Source organism: Silurus aristotelis, assembly GCF_946808225.1.
Source record: "Silurus aristotelis genome assembly, chromosome: 21".
In the NCBI taxonomy this organism is placed as follows: Eukaryota; Metazoa; Chordata; class Actinopteri; order Siluriformes; family Siluridae; genus Silurus; species Silurus aristotelis.
The window spans coordinates 15,345,462-15,365,033 of record NC_139594.1 but is presented as its reverse complement, the minus strand read 5'-3'; the positions used below and the strand labels follow the sequence as shown (position 1 = coordinate 15,365,033).

General features: G+C 37.8%; 1 protein-coding gene across 5 annotated transcripts in view; it reads right to left on the bottom strand.

The window, feature by feature from the left end:
• The window catches only part of ripor2 (RHO family interacting cell polarization regulator 2), a 65,475-nt gene that overhangs the window by 19,044 nt on the left and 26,859 nt on the right, over positions 1-19,572 (bottom strand). For 3 of the 5 annotated variants that reach the window (XM_083523560.1, XM_083523559.1, XM_083523562.1), the window contains exons 2-6: positions 5,950-6,070; positions 4,585-4,746; positions 3,352-3,430; positions 3,170-3,193; positions 2,946-2,999 (exon numbers count right to left, since the gene is read on the bottom strand). In XM_083523560.1, the coding sequence (XP_083379686.1) occupies positions 2,946-2,999; positions 3,170-3,193; positions 3,352-3,430; positions 4,585-4,746; positions 5,950-6,070 (440 nt within the window). Of the gene's footprint in view, positions 1-2,945; positions 3,000-3,169; positions 3,194-3,351; positions 3,431-4,584; positions 4,747-5,949; positions 6,071-15,215; positions 15,273-17,732; positions 18,150-19,572 lie in introns of those variants that run through there. The other 2 variants (XM_083523561.1, XM_083523563.1) reach the window with 2 other exon arrangements.

Genomic DNA, 19,572 nt, shown 5'->3' with positions numbered 1-19,572 from the left:
CTCCAGATTGCTCTTTGCGTTTTCTGAGAGAAAGTAGAAGGAAGTCCTGCACTGTCTCAACAATAAATACTGGCTGAGGAAATGGACTGGCTGGGTATGTTTCACGGTCCTATAAAGGCACAGTGGGAAGTGGATCAGAGTGTACAGTGAAGTTTAGCGCCTGTGCATCTCACCCTTAAACTAAGTTTCAAGGGTGGGGCAAATGTGAAAGAAGAGACCTCAAGGGCACAACACAAGCATGTATTTGCACACGCACATACAAAACACACATGCTCTATTAAACACAAGTGTAGCTTTCCCTTGAGATGGCTGTTGATCTACTTGTGCTCTTTCCAAGTCACAGCATGAGAGCAGCCACTAGTAGACCCACCCATGTATGCAGCAGCTGTTTGGCAATAACTTGTGTGTGTGTGTGCGTGCTGGGATAGGGTGTGGGGGTGTGTGTTTGAATGGGGTGGGGGGGGTTTGTGTGCACGTGCTTGTCTGTGGGTGTTTGTGCTAGGCTTGGGCTGGTGGATGTTCAGATTTGGTCCGAGAAAATCAAATACAAAGAGGGACACAGTTCAGTGACACGATTGCTAAAGTTGTAAGCAAAAGGTCATATTAAACACAAGTAAATGATGTGTATATTAAACATTGATTTAAAACACTTTAGCCAATTCTATTTACAGCATTTGTTAGATGCCCTTATCCTTGTTATAGGGATGATAACTATTTGTTAGCTTGTATACTAAAGGCAATGCAGCACGACCACAGATCAAGGTTTTAACAACTGTAGGCCAAATGCACTTAATTAATAAAAGTAAACTGTGAATAGTCTGCAAGCTGCATCACATATCAAACAGTGTGTCACAGAAGAATATCAAGAGAAGAGCCAGAGCTAGCACAAGACAAATGGGAGATAGAAAAAGAAGAAGAAACCACAGAGTGACAGCTCACAAGACACAATTATTTAACGTACACAACTGAACAGCCTTGCACAAGAGCCCAGCTGAAGTAGCCTGATGGTGCTGGGAGTTGAACTTCTGATCAGAAAAAAGTTTAACATCTTAACCACAGAGTTATGAATACAATAATTAAATCCCAGTTTCAAATTATGCTTAGTGAATTTAGGAACTCAGTTGTACAGGAAATAATAAAACATAAAACATCAAACATGCTGGTTGCCTAAGCGTTCCATTCAGATTTAGAAACGATAGAATTAAAAAGTATAGAACTGGAAAAAAAAAAAGAACAGGAGAAACTAAGGGATACAACTAAGGACAACATTATTTGGACAACTGTAAACGCTTTCCAAAACATTTTCTAAAATACTGCCACTCCTGGACCGCCTACAGAAAAGAACAGGAAAAAAATAATCACAGACTTTCACTGGACTATTCGATCTCCCAGGGTTCCCCTCTAAAGATTTTAACTAAAGAACTAAAGCCTGTAGAATTACTTTCCCCGTGCCAGAGTCCTTTTAATTAAAGACCTTTCCTACATCCTACATTTGTAACCTGTTAAACATTTAACATCCCACTCCATGATAATTGCATATCTATAAATTAATTAATGTCTGCTGTAAATTGTTGCAAATGATTGTATATTGACTGTTGACTGAAACACCAAAACTAATCCCTTGTAGGTGGTGAACATCCATATTCTAAAATCAAGTTCTCCAAACAAGAGTAACGCATCTTTCGGTAAACACACTACATAAAACACGGAATCTTTCCAAAGCTTATATTTGCATGATAGATATTTCATACAAAAGACATTGCTTTTTGACACCCACTTGCATATAGAACATAACCAATTCATCTGTCAGGGGGTCTGCCTGGTATAATGTGGAGAACTGCTTTGACCTACATCCAGAGCTAGTAAGAAAACAACTTAAAATGCTGCCAAGTGGATGGCAAAATAGGACCGAAAGGCTTAGAATTTCTCTAAAGGAGAGTCTATACACACTAACCTGACTATGATTGTAAACAAAAATACAGGTGATGATTCGATTTCGATGTTGTAGGAAAGCAAGAATATTGCAGGGCTAATTTTCTGGTTTCATGAAACGGCTGAAAAACACTGAGCTTCTATTTTCAAGTTTCCATAGCGACCATGAGAAACCCCCCAAAAAAAAAACAAAAAAAAAAAAAACGCTTTAAGAGTTGGCAATTGGCGTGTCGCTGTGCATCAGCCGCACACCTGTGAGTGTAGCACAGGGCACAGCAGGGCTCTGGAGACCTGGGCACTTTGGAAATAAGCTTTGTCAATTACCACAAACAAGCTCACCTCACTGCCAAAAGCACCCACTCACTGTTCACACAAGTTCACCATGAAAGCGCAAAACAGAGACTTTACTTCCGATTTACATAGTGAATAATAGAGCCTGGCCTTACAATGGTGTTTTCATTTAAATCCACCAAGGCTCTGTGTGTGTGTGTGTGTGTGTGTGTGTGTGTGTGTGTGTGTGTGTGTGCGTGTGTGTGTGTGTGCGTGTGCGCGCATCAGGGGGTGCATTTGGCTGATGGTGTGTGCAGGAAATACACATGGCAATAAAAGAGTGTGTGTAGGTAGAGATGGAGAATGTCAAATAACATGCATGCAGCTGGAATCCTGTTGTAAGAATTATTAAGGAGCATATGAAGGGTAGGGTCCGTCACTTAAAAAGCCATTAGACCCTTACTGTGGAAGAACTTCTTTCCATTTGATTCAAAGGCATATTTATTTGTCTGATATAAACTGATTAGATTTTCCTAAATTCCACATATCAAGCACAGTGAACAGAATAACATTTCTTTAATACTAAATATCAAATGCTGCTGTTAAAAGAGGGATAATAATAAACTTCTAACCATCTTAGTCTTCGACCCATTTATTTTTGCCATTGTTTGGCTTTGATGTTATTTACATGCACTACACTTAATAGAGTTACAGCTGAGGAATAAAAAACTAACACTCCTTACCTTACTTATGTGGAACTCCAGGCGTCGTATATATCTCTCAATGGTCTTAATTTGCTGCAAAATAAAAAAACAAAACAAAGAGATCTGAACAATTGAGCGATGTGAGTTTATAGATTTGCACACCTGTACAATGTGTTGCAATAATACTATGGTTCCAAGAAAGTGACATGACAGATTTCTGAGAGGCTGAGTGGAGTGTTTATGTCAGAGCTTCTTTGACTCACCTTGTCAAGATCGTACAGCAATCCCTGAAAAGAAAAAAAAAACGTGTCAATCAATGTAATATATTAAGACATGATTTAGAAAGAGAGAGAAATAGAGAGAAAAAGCAAAAAAGCATATCTATCCATCCATTCATCCATCCATCCATCCATCCATCCATCCATCCATGTTTTTTGTGTCTTACCAATCTGGAGTTCCTCTTCATGTCCTTCATGAGAGATGTGAGTTTCTCCAACTCTGATTGGTGAACTTCCAAATACTCACTGAACCAAGAAAAACAGAGGAAAAAAAGAAAAAATTTGGTCAGTCTTAAAAAGGTGACGAGACATAAACTCACACATAGGATCTTAAACATACTGTAAATTGTTTCTAGCATCAAATTCGATTCTAAATTCCTTCGATCTGCTTTGCAATTCGGATTCACTAAATTCACTGTACTTTCTGTTATTAAATTCTAATATCATTAAATATGTATGTATTATTAGTTTTTTTTAGCTCTGTCAAAATTACCGTTATAAAGTAATAATGTTGATAATGTGTCAACGTAAATTCATTTTAACAGCACAAATCACAGATAAAAATGTGTGATTAAGTTGCGATTAATCACAAGTCAACTCAATCACACGATTAATTGCAATTATATATATTTATTTTTGGTAGTTATTGTATGTAACATTTACAATACAGACGCTCGCCACCTTACGAACGACCGTTCGTACAATGAATTTGTTCGTAAGCTGTTACTGTGTTCGTTATTGACTATGCAACTCCTAATGATGTAAGAGCTATAAATACTATAAAATAAACAATAAAATTTACTAAAACAAATCGGAATACTGTATACAATATTTTGTATTAAGTAATAAAATAAATAAATAAAAATGTATAAAATAAAATTAATAATTTCACTTTCACACTAATAAATTGGCCCTAGCCCATGTAGACTTGTTAGGGTGGACGACTAGCTCTTCTCCAATTTGAAATTGTATATACATAAAATTATAAATATAAAAATCTAATAAAATATATACAAGCACAGAAATATTTGTCTCGTATTCAGTTTTCCAATTTGAAATAAAAGCAAAAGCCTGGCTAGCCTCTGTCTAACAGAAATGACATGAGGTGAACATGTTTTAGCCTCTCATTTTGTACTCTAAATGCATGAAGGTCAAAATTTGCATCCTGCTTACTTCTGAATTCCCACGTTTTTGAACAAGTTGTATGTAAAAACACTAGATGTACTGTATTTTAATATTCACTGCAATTAACTATATTTACTTTTGTACATATGCATTGTATACTGTAAACACTATTTACTATACTATGTATTCTATATATGTTTTGCAATACGTTCTTATATGTACTGTTGTGCATGAATCTGTATGTTATTGAAAGTATGAAAATGAACTGTACTCACTCCAGGCCCTGTTTCAGAGCTCCATACACTTCCTCCACTCTCTTAGGCTGTGGTTCATGTGAGCTGCTGCTGCTGCTGGACTTGTGCCCACACAGATGGGGCTTTTTGGTCTTTGTGAGTGACTTCTTCTGTACTACAGCGTTCCCTATGAATGAGTTACACCTGGAAATACACATAAGCACACTATAAGAAATAACTTCAAGTAGCTTTATGAATGAATGTGCCACGTGAAGCCATTTCTAATAAACACGTGTGAGAGTATTCAATTTATATCTTCAAGGTCAATAGAACGGACTTTTGCATTAATTTGGGTTGGTGCTCAGAACATCAGAAATGTAAGTAGCATAGTAATGTGGTGACATAAGTGACTGACTCTTCTCCATGGACAGTCATTCCACAAGCCAAATAGCAATTATTAGGTACTGCATTCCTGACACTGAATTCCTCATTGCTTTTACACGTCTCAGCATGTCCCTTACACACTGGAGTTTCAGGAAGATAAACCTAGGCTACTTTTATGAATAAGCGCACATGCAGTTGCCTAGGGGTCATGAACACACTGCCATGCATAAATCAGCAAGTTACTCACTAGTGGTGATATGATATGTTCATACTATACAGACATCACAGAGACAGGTCTGCTGTAACTGGTTAAAATCTCTCTGCATGTCAAATTCAGTGCATATTATATGAAGAATCGCAAACCGCAAAACACAAATTACGATTTAAACAGTATCTTTGATTATTGTGGTGCTAAAACAACACAATTCTGGGCAGCACTGACAAGCACCGACTTCTATAACAGACTTCTATAAACTTCACAAAAAGCTTATTTATCTCAATGATTATAAATGTTTATGTCTAATGGGGCATTTGCCATTCAAAACCCCTGTCTAAAGTGGAACTGTACATAAGTGTAAAAATAAGCATACTGAAATAAACATTTGTTTTCATGTGGCCAGTCCTGCTGTTCTAGAAAATGCATCATATAAAAACCTTCTGACTAATCAAAAGTGAGAATTTAGTTACATAGTGGTATAAATTTGCATACAATGATTCACAGCCAAAGATCATAAGGAAGAGTGCAGCAAAATAGCTAAATGTTCATAAAAGCCTATAATAAAGTGCAAAAAAATTTACTCTTTTTCTAACCAACTCTTTAATTTGACATACAGCATATACATTTTGACTAAGTAGCTAAATGTGATACATAAAAGATATATTAAACGCTTTTTATTCACAGAATCATTTCTAAATGATAACATATCTGATAGCTATAGATGCCCACCACGCCTTCTATGCATAGCTATAGAAAGAACCGCTTTGGAAAGGTTAGTGTTTGTGACACAGTATATAAACACGCACCGTGAGCGTCTTTCCTGCAGCGTGCTGAAGCCAGCAAAAGACTGACTCCGGATGATTCCGCTTGGCCCTCCAGGTGAGTGTGTGCCAGCCGCCATGATCTCTGGGAAGCGGGAGGAAACTCCTGCAGAGAGACAGGTCACCGGGTGAGGAAAAAAGATCACTATAATTAGAGGGGTAAGTTTAGACAGTACGTAGGATGTAAAATAACACATTTCAAACAGAATGACATAGTTTGGATTAAATGACCCTCGTACGCAATGAGGTAAGATAAAGTGTTTTAAAAGTATTCCTTGTTTTAATAGGAATTGTTTTTAAAGATTGGTTTTATTGCCTGGATCTCGGTTCAGCCGTCATTTAAAGAAAATCTAAATTCTGCTAAAAACATAAGCAAGAAATGAGTCATTTAATCCTCTAACCAAATGGTGGCTGGAAATAGCCACTGTAGTGAGAGACGGCTCCATACTGTGCCCAATCAAGTGCTCTTATAAAAGACGTTCCTCTTTCCATGTCCATGTAATGAGGATGAACATTTCTTTGTTGCCGATTCTCAAAAACGAGGGCACAAAAGATATAGAATATGAATAAATAAAAAGTATTTGTACAGTAAATGTAATATTAAATTTTATCAATCTGTATTTAAAATGGTTATAGAGCTGTATGAAGTTATTTGTGTCCTTTTAAAAACCATTCCTGAGTGTGTGATATATAGTTGAAGACAATGTGCAATAGTAGCTGAGATGTTGTTTAAGTCAAGCTAAGGTTCTGTAAAGATATTTCATACTGAAAGGCCTGCTGAACACTGTATCTACAGTACAATCACTATTTTTTTTTTCATTCTTAAGGCACATTTATTAATTACAAGTGAGTGGATACGATCAAAGCCACTTAGAGTCCTGGGCTTCAAACCACAATATTCAGGGCACTTGCTCAGTCAATAAAAGGTCAATAACTAACCAACTAAAATAATTCACTTTATTCATTATATATGTTGCAGAATGAAGAGCAAAAGAACAAGCTGCCCTTCATAGAGCTAATTTCAGCTCATTTGTCCTGGACAATATATATGGCATATATTATTCTGTATAAACATTTATCCAAGACCACATGCAGTCATATAATGACAATTCCAGCAAATGTTATGAGCCAAAAAATCACTACACTTAATAAAAAAATAAATAAAAAATTAAAAAATTAAAAAAAGTAAAATAATATGATTCTCCATGTTAACGCTCAGCAAGTAGTATTGTTTAAAAACAGTATATCATATATAAACCACTCCAAACCAATTTTGCTTAGGGATCATTCGCGAAATTTCCCAATTCCAACTCCCCAAACAAAATGAAAATGTGGCCCTTGATGCATACTCTGAGGGCTGCTGAATGGAGGTTTCCTCATGCTCCACTGAAGCCTGCATGGAGCGGCTTTAAAAAAAAGACCTAAAGCCCTGCCTGAGAAGGGCTACGTCATCCTTTGCTCTTTATGCCCAACCCTCATCAGCATTCTGTCTATGTGACCGAGGTCTGGAGTCTTCTTTGAAGACAGATCAAGAGAAAAGAGTGGAGGTGCAAAAGGAGGAAGTTCTTTCCCATGTTCAACAACCAAGTCCATACACATCAGACATGAAGAGGGTGAAGAGAATGGTTTTATTAATATGCACATATGTTATTCCTTTAAATACACCATGTTTTAGCAAATTCTTTAGAAAGAGAAACAGAATGTCACCCGGTTGCATTTATTCAAGTCTTCAGTGTAGCGTTCTGTAGCTATACAATCATTCATCTCGCAACTGTGACTTTATTTCTCGAATTGCTACATTTTTTCTTGTAAAACATCCAACATTTCTGGTGTAATTTTCCTCAATTATTTCTTGTATTCGAATCACTAGAGTTACTCGAGGAATCGTTTCATCCCTGCAAGTAGTCATGAACTGGATATTAAAGTACTTAAAACTTACATTATCTTACACCTACCCTAATTAACAAAATGACAAAAACTCTGAATGGAGTTCTCCTGCCATCATCTATATAAGTCTTGATTCATGTCATCAGATTGAGACTTAGAATTATCTCATTTATACAAGTGAGTAGTTGAAGGTTAAGGGCCTTGATCAGAGGCCCAACAGTGGCTGCTTGGTTTTGCGACAGTTGTGCATTTTTACATGCACACGCCCCAAAAATAAGGCAAAGCTTGTACTAGATTCAAAAGTATAAAACAAACACCAAAATATTATAAATGTAAATATTAAAACACAATTCAGGTGATTTGGGTGCATAAAAAGAACAAAAAAATAAATAAATGAGCAACCAAGAAAAAAAATGTAAAAAAGCCAAGTTCCTTTTTTTCCCCAGCACAATATTAAATTACTTTGTACACAAGCAAGAAGATACACATTTAACCCACAATCCCTCAAACAGAAATATAGACACTCAGCAGCTGAAATGCTGGGTTCATGCGAATAACATTACACTAAAACCACAATGTTTTAACAGCAGTCTAATTCCATATTCTTGACAAAAACGATGATCCCAACAACACTACCATACAATACACAGTGTGTGTGGAGTAAAACAACATTGCTATTATTTGGCCAGTGCAGAGACCAGCGCCTCCACCTCCCATTCAGCTCTGAAGCTCTGTTGTCTTCTCCCGCGCTCTACTACAGGCGGTGCTAGGTAGGAGGGCCCTTGTGTTTGGGACCTCTCAGACTGTTCTTTGTGTTTCACGCATCCCTTCTGTCTCCACACACACACAAATGCACAGTGACTTCATCATCGCTCTCTGTGCCAGTTCACAGTAGTGACCCACTGACCACCGTCCCATTTTAACCCTGAGTGATGAGATCTTTCAGTGGCAATGCAGACCAAAGCTCAGCTATAATCCTCTGCAATGGTGACATGGTTACTGATCTGTTGACCAGCAGAAGAAAAATCTTAAAACTAATGAGCAGAGCTAAATCTTAATCGATCAGAAAAACAACAAATACATGTTTGTCCTTAAAACAGTTATCTAATATTTGTAAATAATCACAACGTACGGGATTATAAAAAAAATATAGCTAAAAAAAATGTTCAACCATGTAAGATGACGGCATACCCTGATTATCCCTCTTCTCATGCTCCTCTGTCTCTTATGTGTACCTCAGCAGCCTGGTAATGCTGATGCCGGATCCTCAGGGACTATCATGTGCTCATATCCAGACTCTTGTTCAGAATGTGCTCATAATAAACATCCTTTCGAAAGATATAATTCCATTTTGTCTCTACTTTTCTATACTATATACTTTGCTGATTTAGAATCACACCCACAAGAGAACTTGGTTCTCTTTTGGTTCTTCACATAGCTGCTTTCTCAGGTCATTTTTAGGAGCTTTTTTCTTGCCAACGTAGCCTCTGGCTTGTGCATTAGGGATCCAAATCTACAATACCAAGGTGTTCCTGAAAAGCTGCTTGTGACAATGAAGGTACTTTTTCATGCAGCTTTGATGTTACAGCAAGCTGGAGAACCCGGATATCAATATACCAGGCAACACAAAACAGCAAAAAACTATAAGAGCCTTTGGCACTAGATGTGGAAGTGAGATTTGATCAGTAGCTTGTTAAAAACTGGCAGCAAAATGTATTTGTGTTTTTGCATTGAGCAATTTCTTTTTGTTTGTAGAGCATATACAGTGTGCTCACAAAACTCACAATAAAACACAACTGGTCCTTTGGGTCATCACAGAGTTCACAATGCATACAGAAACATAATGAACCTCAATAGTTCTTTAGCAATGAGAAAAATATATACCATACTAGTAACAGAAATGTCACGTGGCAGTGTGGAGTTTTAAACACATGTTTTGTATACATTCATTATCCATTCTATTGCTGGACAATAAGATACAGTTGTAGCATCTGTAGAATTTAAAGTGTTTCTAGACCCGTCATATAATCAAATGTTTCCAAAATTATTAGCATAAGTCTTTAATCGACACACACTATATGGACCAAAGTTTGTGGACACCTGACCATAAGATTTGTATGCAATTGTGAACATCCTGTTTCACATTTAGTCCCCATTTCCTGTTATAATAATCTCAACTCTTCTGGGAAGATATAGATTTTAGACTGTGCTTGTGGAGATTTGTGTTTATCAACCACATGGATGTAAAGTCAGGAACTGATGTAGATGACCTCAGGAGGAAGCCTGGGGTGCAGTCAGTTTTCCAATTCATTACACAGGTGATCACACAGGTGAGGTCAGTGCTTTATAGCAGGCCACTCAAGATCTTCCACTCAAACACATGTAAACCATATCTTTATGGAGCTGGTTTTGTGTACAAAAACATTGTCATGCTGGAACCGGTTTGGGTCTCCTAGCTCATAATTAAGTGAAGGGAAAAGTTTTATGATACTGCATTCAAAGACAACATATTAAATAGTGTGCTTTTAACATTGAGGTAATAGATTGCAGAAGCAGCAGATATGAAACAGTTTATCTAAATAAAAAAAATAAAAACTCCTCATTCAAGTTGACCCAATCTATGCATTAAGGGGCCATACAGGTCAGATCTAGCCACCACAAAACCCTATTTGTTTAACTCCCAGCCAGAGGAGAGATAAACCAGGGCACTACAATGTTATCTCCAACTGTGTGTGAGCTGCTGATATGATTGCTTTAAATGTCATGCCACTTCCTATTCCTACTCTAACTGGGATAGCAGAGCAAGAGGTCATGGATAAGTTTGACTCTATTATAGAGTGGTCGATTTCTCATAATGTCACACACTCAAGAACACACAAGGTTTTGGAGAAGTTGGCGCATGCCGGAAATGCTAGTGAACCAAGTGGGACATGGCTCAACGTGACAACTCTTCCGTCCATACTATAAAGTGATAACCTTCGTTGAAAAGCTTTGAAATCATGACAAACTACTTAGTAAACAGCTTTAAAGCACTTATGGGGGAGCTTTAGATGGAGACAGCTTATAATTTTGTTTTTGAGGAAGTAACTTGCAAATTTAGGTCTATGAGAGGAAGGCTTGAGAAAGCTGGATTTTAAAGTGGGTCATTGCTACATATGTGACAGAGCGGAGATGACGTGCGTATCACACAGCTGCTGGCATGGTATAGGGCATTATGTGGAAGACCAATATTAATAGAACACCCTGACAAGAGAGGCATGTGCAAGGGTTGACATTCCTGTATGCAAGGAGTGTAAGGCAGCAAGAAAATGTGATGCAAACACAGCTGCTGAGACCATCTGAACCCAGCCCTGACAACACGCCTGAGCTGTTTCACAGGCCATGAGGCACCATGAGAAACTGTCAGCCACTGAAGCTTTATTAATTAACCTCTGACCAAGAATTCACAACTAATATGCTATGAAAGGGACACCGTTTCATATGTAGAACAGTGTCCATGAAACATGGATGGTGGGACAAGCGGAAGTTAGGTCAATTAAAAACATGACATGGGACAGAAGGACAGTAAACTAGTTTGTGTCTATTACAATTTAGTGTCACGAGCATCAACACCAAATACATACACTTGGACATGCACAATCATATTACTTCGACCAATGAATTGGTCAGAAATTAATTTCTACTACCGTTCTGACAGCAGTGTGAACTGTAATTTAGATCGGAAATTTTTATTTAAATATGCTTCATTTAACATGTTATAGTTTCTGTAGTAACAGATCCAGTGGCAGTCCGTGCATTTGGTACCTGGGCCTTCAGTGTGGACTTACCCGACTTAATCCACCTCTTAATACAACCACTATCACGTCTCAATTATAGAAACCATCAATACAATACAAAAACCTCCAAACCTCTACACTACAACCGCAACTGTGCCACCGACATCATCTGGAGCAGTTCAGAATCAATATTTATCTAATAACATGACAAAAACATTAAAAAATACAATCTACTTACGAGAGATGCAGACTCATAATTTGCACCGCTCCTCAGAGGCTGTAAGTGAGTGGTACCGCTCATATTCACTGGTTTGGAAGTGGTAAACAAACCCTTCCCCGTGCTGAGACACTCTAGCTAGCTTTGGGGTTAGCCGACCTCTCATCACGATGTCTAGCTTTTCTTCAAAATGGATTTTTAAGTATGTTCGCGACCAAAGAAGTTGATAAGTTGAATGATTTAATACTAGGTTAGATTAGGTAAAAACATCTAAATATAATATTTAAAAAAGTGCATTGATGTTTCTTAATAAAATGATAGGCTGCATATGGTGTTTTAAATTCAAGAAAAGAAAAACACAGTATGTAGATGCTATATACGTGATAGTAACCAACTTGTGCTCAAAAAATTCAACATAAAAAAATATATTTTGTTATCCTTTAACAAAGTATTTGCACAAATTGCTTTGGAATCCATTAAATAAAACACTTCCATTGGCTCAAAGACAAGAACTGGATACAGCAAAAAAAAAACAACAACTCACAAATAGTTTAATTAAATGCTGTGCATCTATGTTGCATATACATTTATTTTCCTGTAGGCTTGCAATATAATTACAATAAACTATGATTTGTCAAGTCACTGGATTCAGATCTAAACTGTGCCATAGATATAAATCCCCTTTTTAGTTGACAATTAAACGTTCAACTTTGAAGTGCAGGAAATTAACTGTATTAATTGTGCAGGCAGAGAGCCATTCTGGCAGCACAAGACACGTTACGGTATGATACAGCAGCTGAGCTACAGATGTCTGCGCATTTGTTTGTGTGTGAGAGGTATAGAAATATGTGTCACTGGATTCTGCTCTACCCCATTTAAACAAATGGGCATATCTGGTGCATCTGTTCCCAACACGACATATCCATCCACTAAAGCAGTGTAAACATGCAGATTGAACATTGCATATTGTCTACTGAATCTTTTCCATAGATTTATACTAATTTACACTTTTTTTTTGTTCTGCTACCACCAATCAGAACTACAAAGCACTACCATTAGGTCATTCAAAGCATGCATGTGTGCATGCTTTGAATGACCTAATGGTAGTGCTTTCAAAGCATGCATGTGTGCAATCAAGATGCACGTTTAGAAAATACTTTCACAAGCTAAATCATCAGAAGTAATCACTTTTCCTGTAAATAAGCACTTTCTCCTACTGTTAAAAACCAAAAAAATTCTGCTGGCTCACAAAATTATCTCTAATTCCACCCAATGTAGCCTTTTGTCTTTCATGGTGCTATTTAGAGAACCATTACACAAACCAAATTACTTTTTGTAGTAGCCGTTCTGGGTCATTTAAAGAAAGATGGAGGCTGTTGTTGTTGTTTGTGAAAGAGTACTTGCTTGTTGTTTACATCGCCTCTGGCCTACCAAATCAACTCCATTTGACAATCTCCTCTACAGCTGTAATGCTATAGCTCTGCATCTCGTCTATCCAGAGATATACAAACCCTCATCTCTTTTAAGACCAACCTTGACAATTTAGCATTTTTAGCAATTTAGGATGTGGATTATACATCTCAGTAGTCCTCCATCTAATAAAATCATAAAGGCGCATAAAGGAGAAAATGTCTCATGGTCAACTGCAGCTCACAAAACAAATGTTCAGAAAAAAACAAACAGTTTTGAGGTACAGATTTAGAAACACTGAACTGTTTTATTCCAGATGTTCACAGACTTCTTCTCAGCTGATCTGGTTTAGGAACATGGCAATGTCTCGATTTCAACCACCCAAAAAATAAAACAAAAAAAAAAATAAATAAATAAAAAAAATGGAGTACTGATGTACTGCAAGTGGAGTATTATGTCTGGGGATTGACTCTGGAACCACTTCAAACCAAACCAGGATAAGATGAATAAATTAGATTAGATAAGCTCACAATTTATGGCTGGTCAGTACAGTGGTACAATGGGTACCATTACTGCATATTACTGCATTACAGCTCCAGGGTTTTGAGCTATCAAATGTGGATTTTCTCCCAATGCTGGTTTTTCTCAGGTTTTATGGTTTCCTCCAACATTCCAAAATCAAGTCAGTGTGTGAATTGTGTTAAATCAGCTATTGGTATGAATAAGTGTGTGTGTGGTGCTGTACAATAAAATGGTATTCCATCCAGGGTGTAGTCACATATGTTTCCAGGATAGGCTCAGAATCTAGATTATGATTAAATGAACGAATGCAATGCCTTTTGGTGATACTTTCGAATTTAGGCACAATGATGCAACTCTTGTTTGTTGAGGTTCCACCTGGTGCAGAACTATTCCCTAAAACCTAACCGACATCATCCCCATTTAATGACTGTCCACGTAACCATATTTGTTATTATACAGCTGGTTACCACTGGCAAAGTGCATTTGGGAAAACATCAAACATCAAGTTTATTAGCTTATAAGAGACAAACGTATTGATCAATACTACTGCCGGAAGTATCCTAAAAAAGGTGCTCACTTAATCCAGATGGTCTATTACTCAGGAGGATTATGGAGCAACCCTACTTCCATCCAGCGCCCCTGTCAAATCAGATCATCTGCTCACAGTGAAAGGAGGATAAAGAAGAAAGCCTCAGAGACCCTCAAAATATTCTCCACCCAGCACCTGCCCCATCTACTTAAGTCACTGGGCACACTCGCTATAATCAACAAAGTATAAAAACTTTCTTTTCCGCTTCTCCCGTTAGGGGTCACCACAGCGGATCCTCCGCACGTTTGATTTGGTACATGTTTTACGCTGGATGCCCTTCCTAACGCAACCCTCCCCAATTTATCCGGGCTTGGGACCGGCACTAAGAGTGGCTGGGGATGGTTCCCTGACCGGGAATCGAACCCGGGTCGCAGCGGTGGGAGCGCTGCATCTTAACCACTAGACCACCAGGGGACCTATAATCAACAAAGTATAATCATAGCAAAATTATGCTCGTCTTTAAAATACACACCACACACACACATGCACCTTGTTAACACACTATACATCATACAATTTAGTGTGTATTAATGTTAAATAATAAACAACTTTTGGCCAATCAGATTCAAGAAATTGAACAGTTCTCTGGTAGAATATAAATGTATATGATCATTGGAGGCATGCCTCAAAAAAATTGCTTTGTGCAATATTTAGACAAGGAAAATACATTTCATTCAAAATAGTCATTATTTCTGTTTGTAAACTCTAATATAAATACCATAAGTGTGCACAATGCTGACAAAAAAACAACATAGGGGAAAATTCTGCCAGATTAGCATTAAGAAGCAGAGAACCTCAGGCGTATACACTCTTAGTAGGTCTGACACTACAGCAATCATGCAGTCCTTACCTGCAATTTACCAAGCTGATTTAATATCACTGTCATTACTGTGATGCTGAGCAACACACTGCACATCTCATCATGACCGCAGGACAGCTGCGGATAAAAGCTCTGACGTCGGCTTTCATCCCCCCACTCCAAAATCTTCCAATTAACCGCAGCCCTTCCAGAGCATCTCAAATATCTCTTCTTTTCCCCATCCCCCCCAAAAGCTCCCCTGCCTCCATCTCTCCTAAAATACCCTTCCTCACACCCTCAGGCCCACAGCACTCCAACTGGGATTTGTCCAGACAAGAGCAGACTCTGTGGCAGCTTAAATACAGCTAACTCTGGCAGGACTCGGTAATAAATCACACTTCAACCTCTCGCCATGAAACACAGAGGATGCAGCTGTACAAAGCTGGACCATGAAGGAAGTTTTTCATCTCAGCGTTATCTTGGCTCATCTTTACTTTGAGTGAATGTGGCTGATCACTGCCAAAGGATAAACTATGCAATGCTGGCTATCAAATGCTAGATGCAAAGCTGACATAGTTAACCTTCCCTTAAAACACTTACTTTGTAGCACATACAGCTGCTGAATGCCAGGTCTAGAGAATATATATATACACAAGAGATCAGATATTCAGGAAAAACATTCATACAATCGCAACACTTATGAAGCAATTCCTACAACCTATATATATATATATATATACTGCCATCAATATCCCTGTCAATGCTTCTACATCACCACAGGCTGGATGCAGTGACAATTTCTGATGGAACAACCACAGAAATACCTACGTGGTAAAAATATAAAGTGTTCGCTACATTTTTTGCACTACATTGGTGCTGATGTATTTTATCCATGGCCTGCTATAAATAAATAAAAATTTTTTATATATATATATATATATATACATACATATACATATATATATATACATGTATACATACATACATTATATATATATATATATATATATATATATATATATATATATATATATATATATATATATATATACACACACACACACACTTTACTTTGGTCCCATGCCAAATACTGTGGTACTGCGAATTCTTAACAAGTTTTTTTTTTTTTTGTAACCTCAAAAGGCTGGTGAGGGAAGGACTGTTTACGATCTGCTGTACTAACTTTACAACATTAAATAGAAATAGAAATTAAAATAAAAGTGTCATTCTTTCTTTAAAAAAAAAAAAAGCTAAGGGTTAAAATACTATGGGATGATCTATTAAAGGAAATAAATCTCAAGTGCTGATTTATGTCTTATCTTCAGTATAAGACACCAAAAGACTCCAGTTCTCAGAAAGACCCATTGTTCCTAGTGTACCTGTAGCATTGCACCAAGACAACACAAACGAAACATCATCTGACTCACTTCATTCCTATCCATGGGCTCAGTTCTCACATCATAACAAACCTCATTTTAGAGAAACATCAGCGAACAACTACAAACATGTTCTGTAAAACAGAAATCAAAACTAGGGAAAATAGTGAGTAATGCAGAAAAAAGGAACTGAGAGATGAGGCTAGCAGAATTAGTATGTAGCAGCGGGGATGTTATCCAAGATAGGTCTTAGAACGGTCTTCTTAATGTCTTATGAAATGCCCTCATGAAGAAACCACTCTGGGTTGGCCAATAAAACAAATCCTAAGTGTTTACCCATATCAAAGGATACATATTGCTGATTTTCACCCAACCTCGAGAAGTAGGCCGCTTTCCTTTCCAACCACTTCTGTTTATTTTACCAGACGACAATAACCTAAATTACAGTACAGTTTAGAGCTCTGCAAAATGACTGTAATCACTTACAGCACATGCAGAGCTCTCAGGCAGAACAAATTTTCTTAGCAGGACTGACTGGTACTTCACTGGGATGTGTATTAACAAAAATGAGAACAGGAAGACTGGGATTAAACTTGGCAGAAGAGTTAAAGACATCTTTCTATACATGCCAAAACACACTGTATCTGCTCAGGGGTTAAACAGAACACAATAAAACAATGAGGTTTATTCATGGCTGTTTTGATATTGCGATTTTTTAAAAGGTTAGTATCGAGGTGAAAGCGATATATCGAACAGGCATGGAGTATTTAGATAGGATATGCAATACAAAGGTTGGGGGGTGGGGGGGTCTTCTGAGCTGGGGTTTTTTGGGGGGGAATGAATGAAAGCACCTGCGTGAAACCAATCAGTGCGTGAAATCGGAAATAAAAGTGACCAGAAATAGATTTCTATATCTGATCTCTGATTTGTATCTAAAAAAATAAAAATAAAATAAAATTCGTGCGTTTCTATTTTACAGACATGTTTGTTTAGATGATGAGATAGGAAGACAGGGTGAAGGTTTTGCGCGCGCCCCAGCGCAGTTTACAAGTAAGTAACCAATCAATCCGGATTATTTATACAATAATACATTTTGATTTAATACACACCATGATGCAAAAAAAATAAAATAAATAAGATACAATATTAGTGCGTGCACTATTATTCTGAATAGTGTAAGTAGGTTCCTTACCGCACTGCAAGGGGGGAAAAAATAATTATTCCAGATGAACCCCGTTTCCTCGAACCTCCATCAGAGATCCATACAACTCGTCCACACGCAGATCAGCGACTTTGAGCGATAATACCACCGAAACGGATGGCTTCCGATCCAAAACTCGTGTGTAAGATCCCAGTTCAGATTTGGATCAAACACCGCCCCTTCAGCGCCAACTGACCAATCAAAAGAGCGGAATGTAAAAGTGGGCCGGGTCTACCCTTATGAATATTCTCGCTCTTAAGAAGCGTGTCTCGGGGCGTCAGGCATGAAGTGCATGTATACATGTCTCTGCAGCCCAGGGTTAATTTGGTATTTACCCAGCTGTCGTGTTAAACATGGACCATCTCTCTCTCTCTGTCTGTAAAAAAAAAAAAAAAAAAAAAAAAAAAAAGCATCCAGTGTTCCAGCATTTGTACAGAAATAGCTCTGTTGCAGAAGGTTTCATGGTAAAGAATGCAAGATAGTGACCAGCTGACCAGTTCCAACACCAGAAAAGACAGTGGAAGTCAAACTTTTGGTCATAATGCATGCATGCGGATGTTGCAGTTCAGTCTGCTCCAAATATTTGTACCCTAGGAATGTGAACTCATGAGTGCCAATGCAAAAATAAGACCTTAGCACACCAATACTAACCTCAGTATTCTCTCTGACAGTTTTATTACTCCTGCAAATTTCATATACAGGTTATGGGTCATCTGCAGCTCATGTTGATTTTGGTCATCTTCAGTAAACGATTGAGCATGGTCACAGTTGCTGTGGATCTGGGCTCTAGCCTCTTAACTCTAGGTGTGAGGCATCTAATAGCCACTTTTCATCACAGGGCACCAATAAACGGTCAGAAAACATAAACAGAAGTATCTCATGTGGACTACAGACAGACAGTAACCCAAACTTAAGGTTCTAGCCATGAGGTCTGGGAATGTTTCAGCAGGCAGTGTTGCCACCTTATGTCATGCCAACCATATTGTACTGTAAATGTACCTCATTAACAGGGCGACGAATAGACATTCTATAGATGCTGTAAAAAATTTTCATCCCGCATGCATGAGACTCATTTGTAGTGAAATCAGAGCAACCACATGAAAGTGTAGGCACCTGTGATGTCTCGCTGCTTCATAACCCACTCATTTTTCCTCCTCAAAGCATAAAAAAAACAAACATGCAAAACCTTTTAATTCACATGCAGTACATCAATGCAGAAGGCAAAGGGTATGTATGTATTCAGCCTTGGACAGTACAGTACAGCACAGACACCTCCACATGCCTCCTCTCTCGGCTGCTGTAAAACCTATCCTGTAATTATGGCTGTCATCAGCAGCCCCCAAACTAGCAACTATGTTTACCGGCACACAAACAGCAATCACGACTCAAACATCTTTAAACTAAACTAAATCTCTAGGGTTATACTGAACCTTCAATTTGGATCTCTTGATATGTGTCTTTGTTCAACATATTGCAAAATATTTGTATTCTCCATAACATCAAAGCAGTGAGGAATGGAAAAACTCTAGATATATCAGTAGATCTTTTAAATTGCAATGCTTCCTCTTTACTAGAATTATAGTGTTGAGTCATTTGGCAGAGTCACAGAAACATTAACCTGGTGGTGGTGAAAGATATATGCCAACCTGCTAACATCTTGTTTTAGAGTCAGGACATTCCAACTCAATAAACAACACGCAAGAGTTGAGGGAGCAAACTTACCCTTGCTCTCTGGATGGGAGGGATAGCGTTCTCACTACCATGTCAAGCACAGCAAGTCTCGTAGGTGTGTCTGTGAGCTCAAGTATGCTTAAAAGATATAATAGCAATT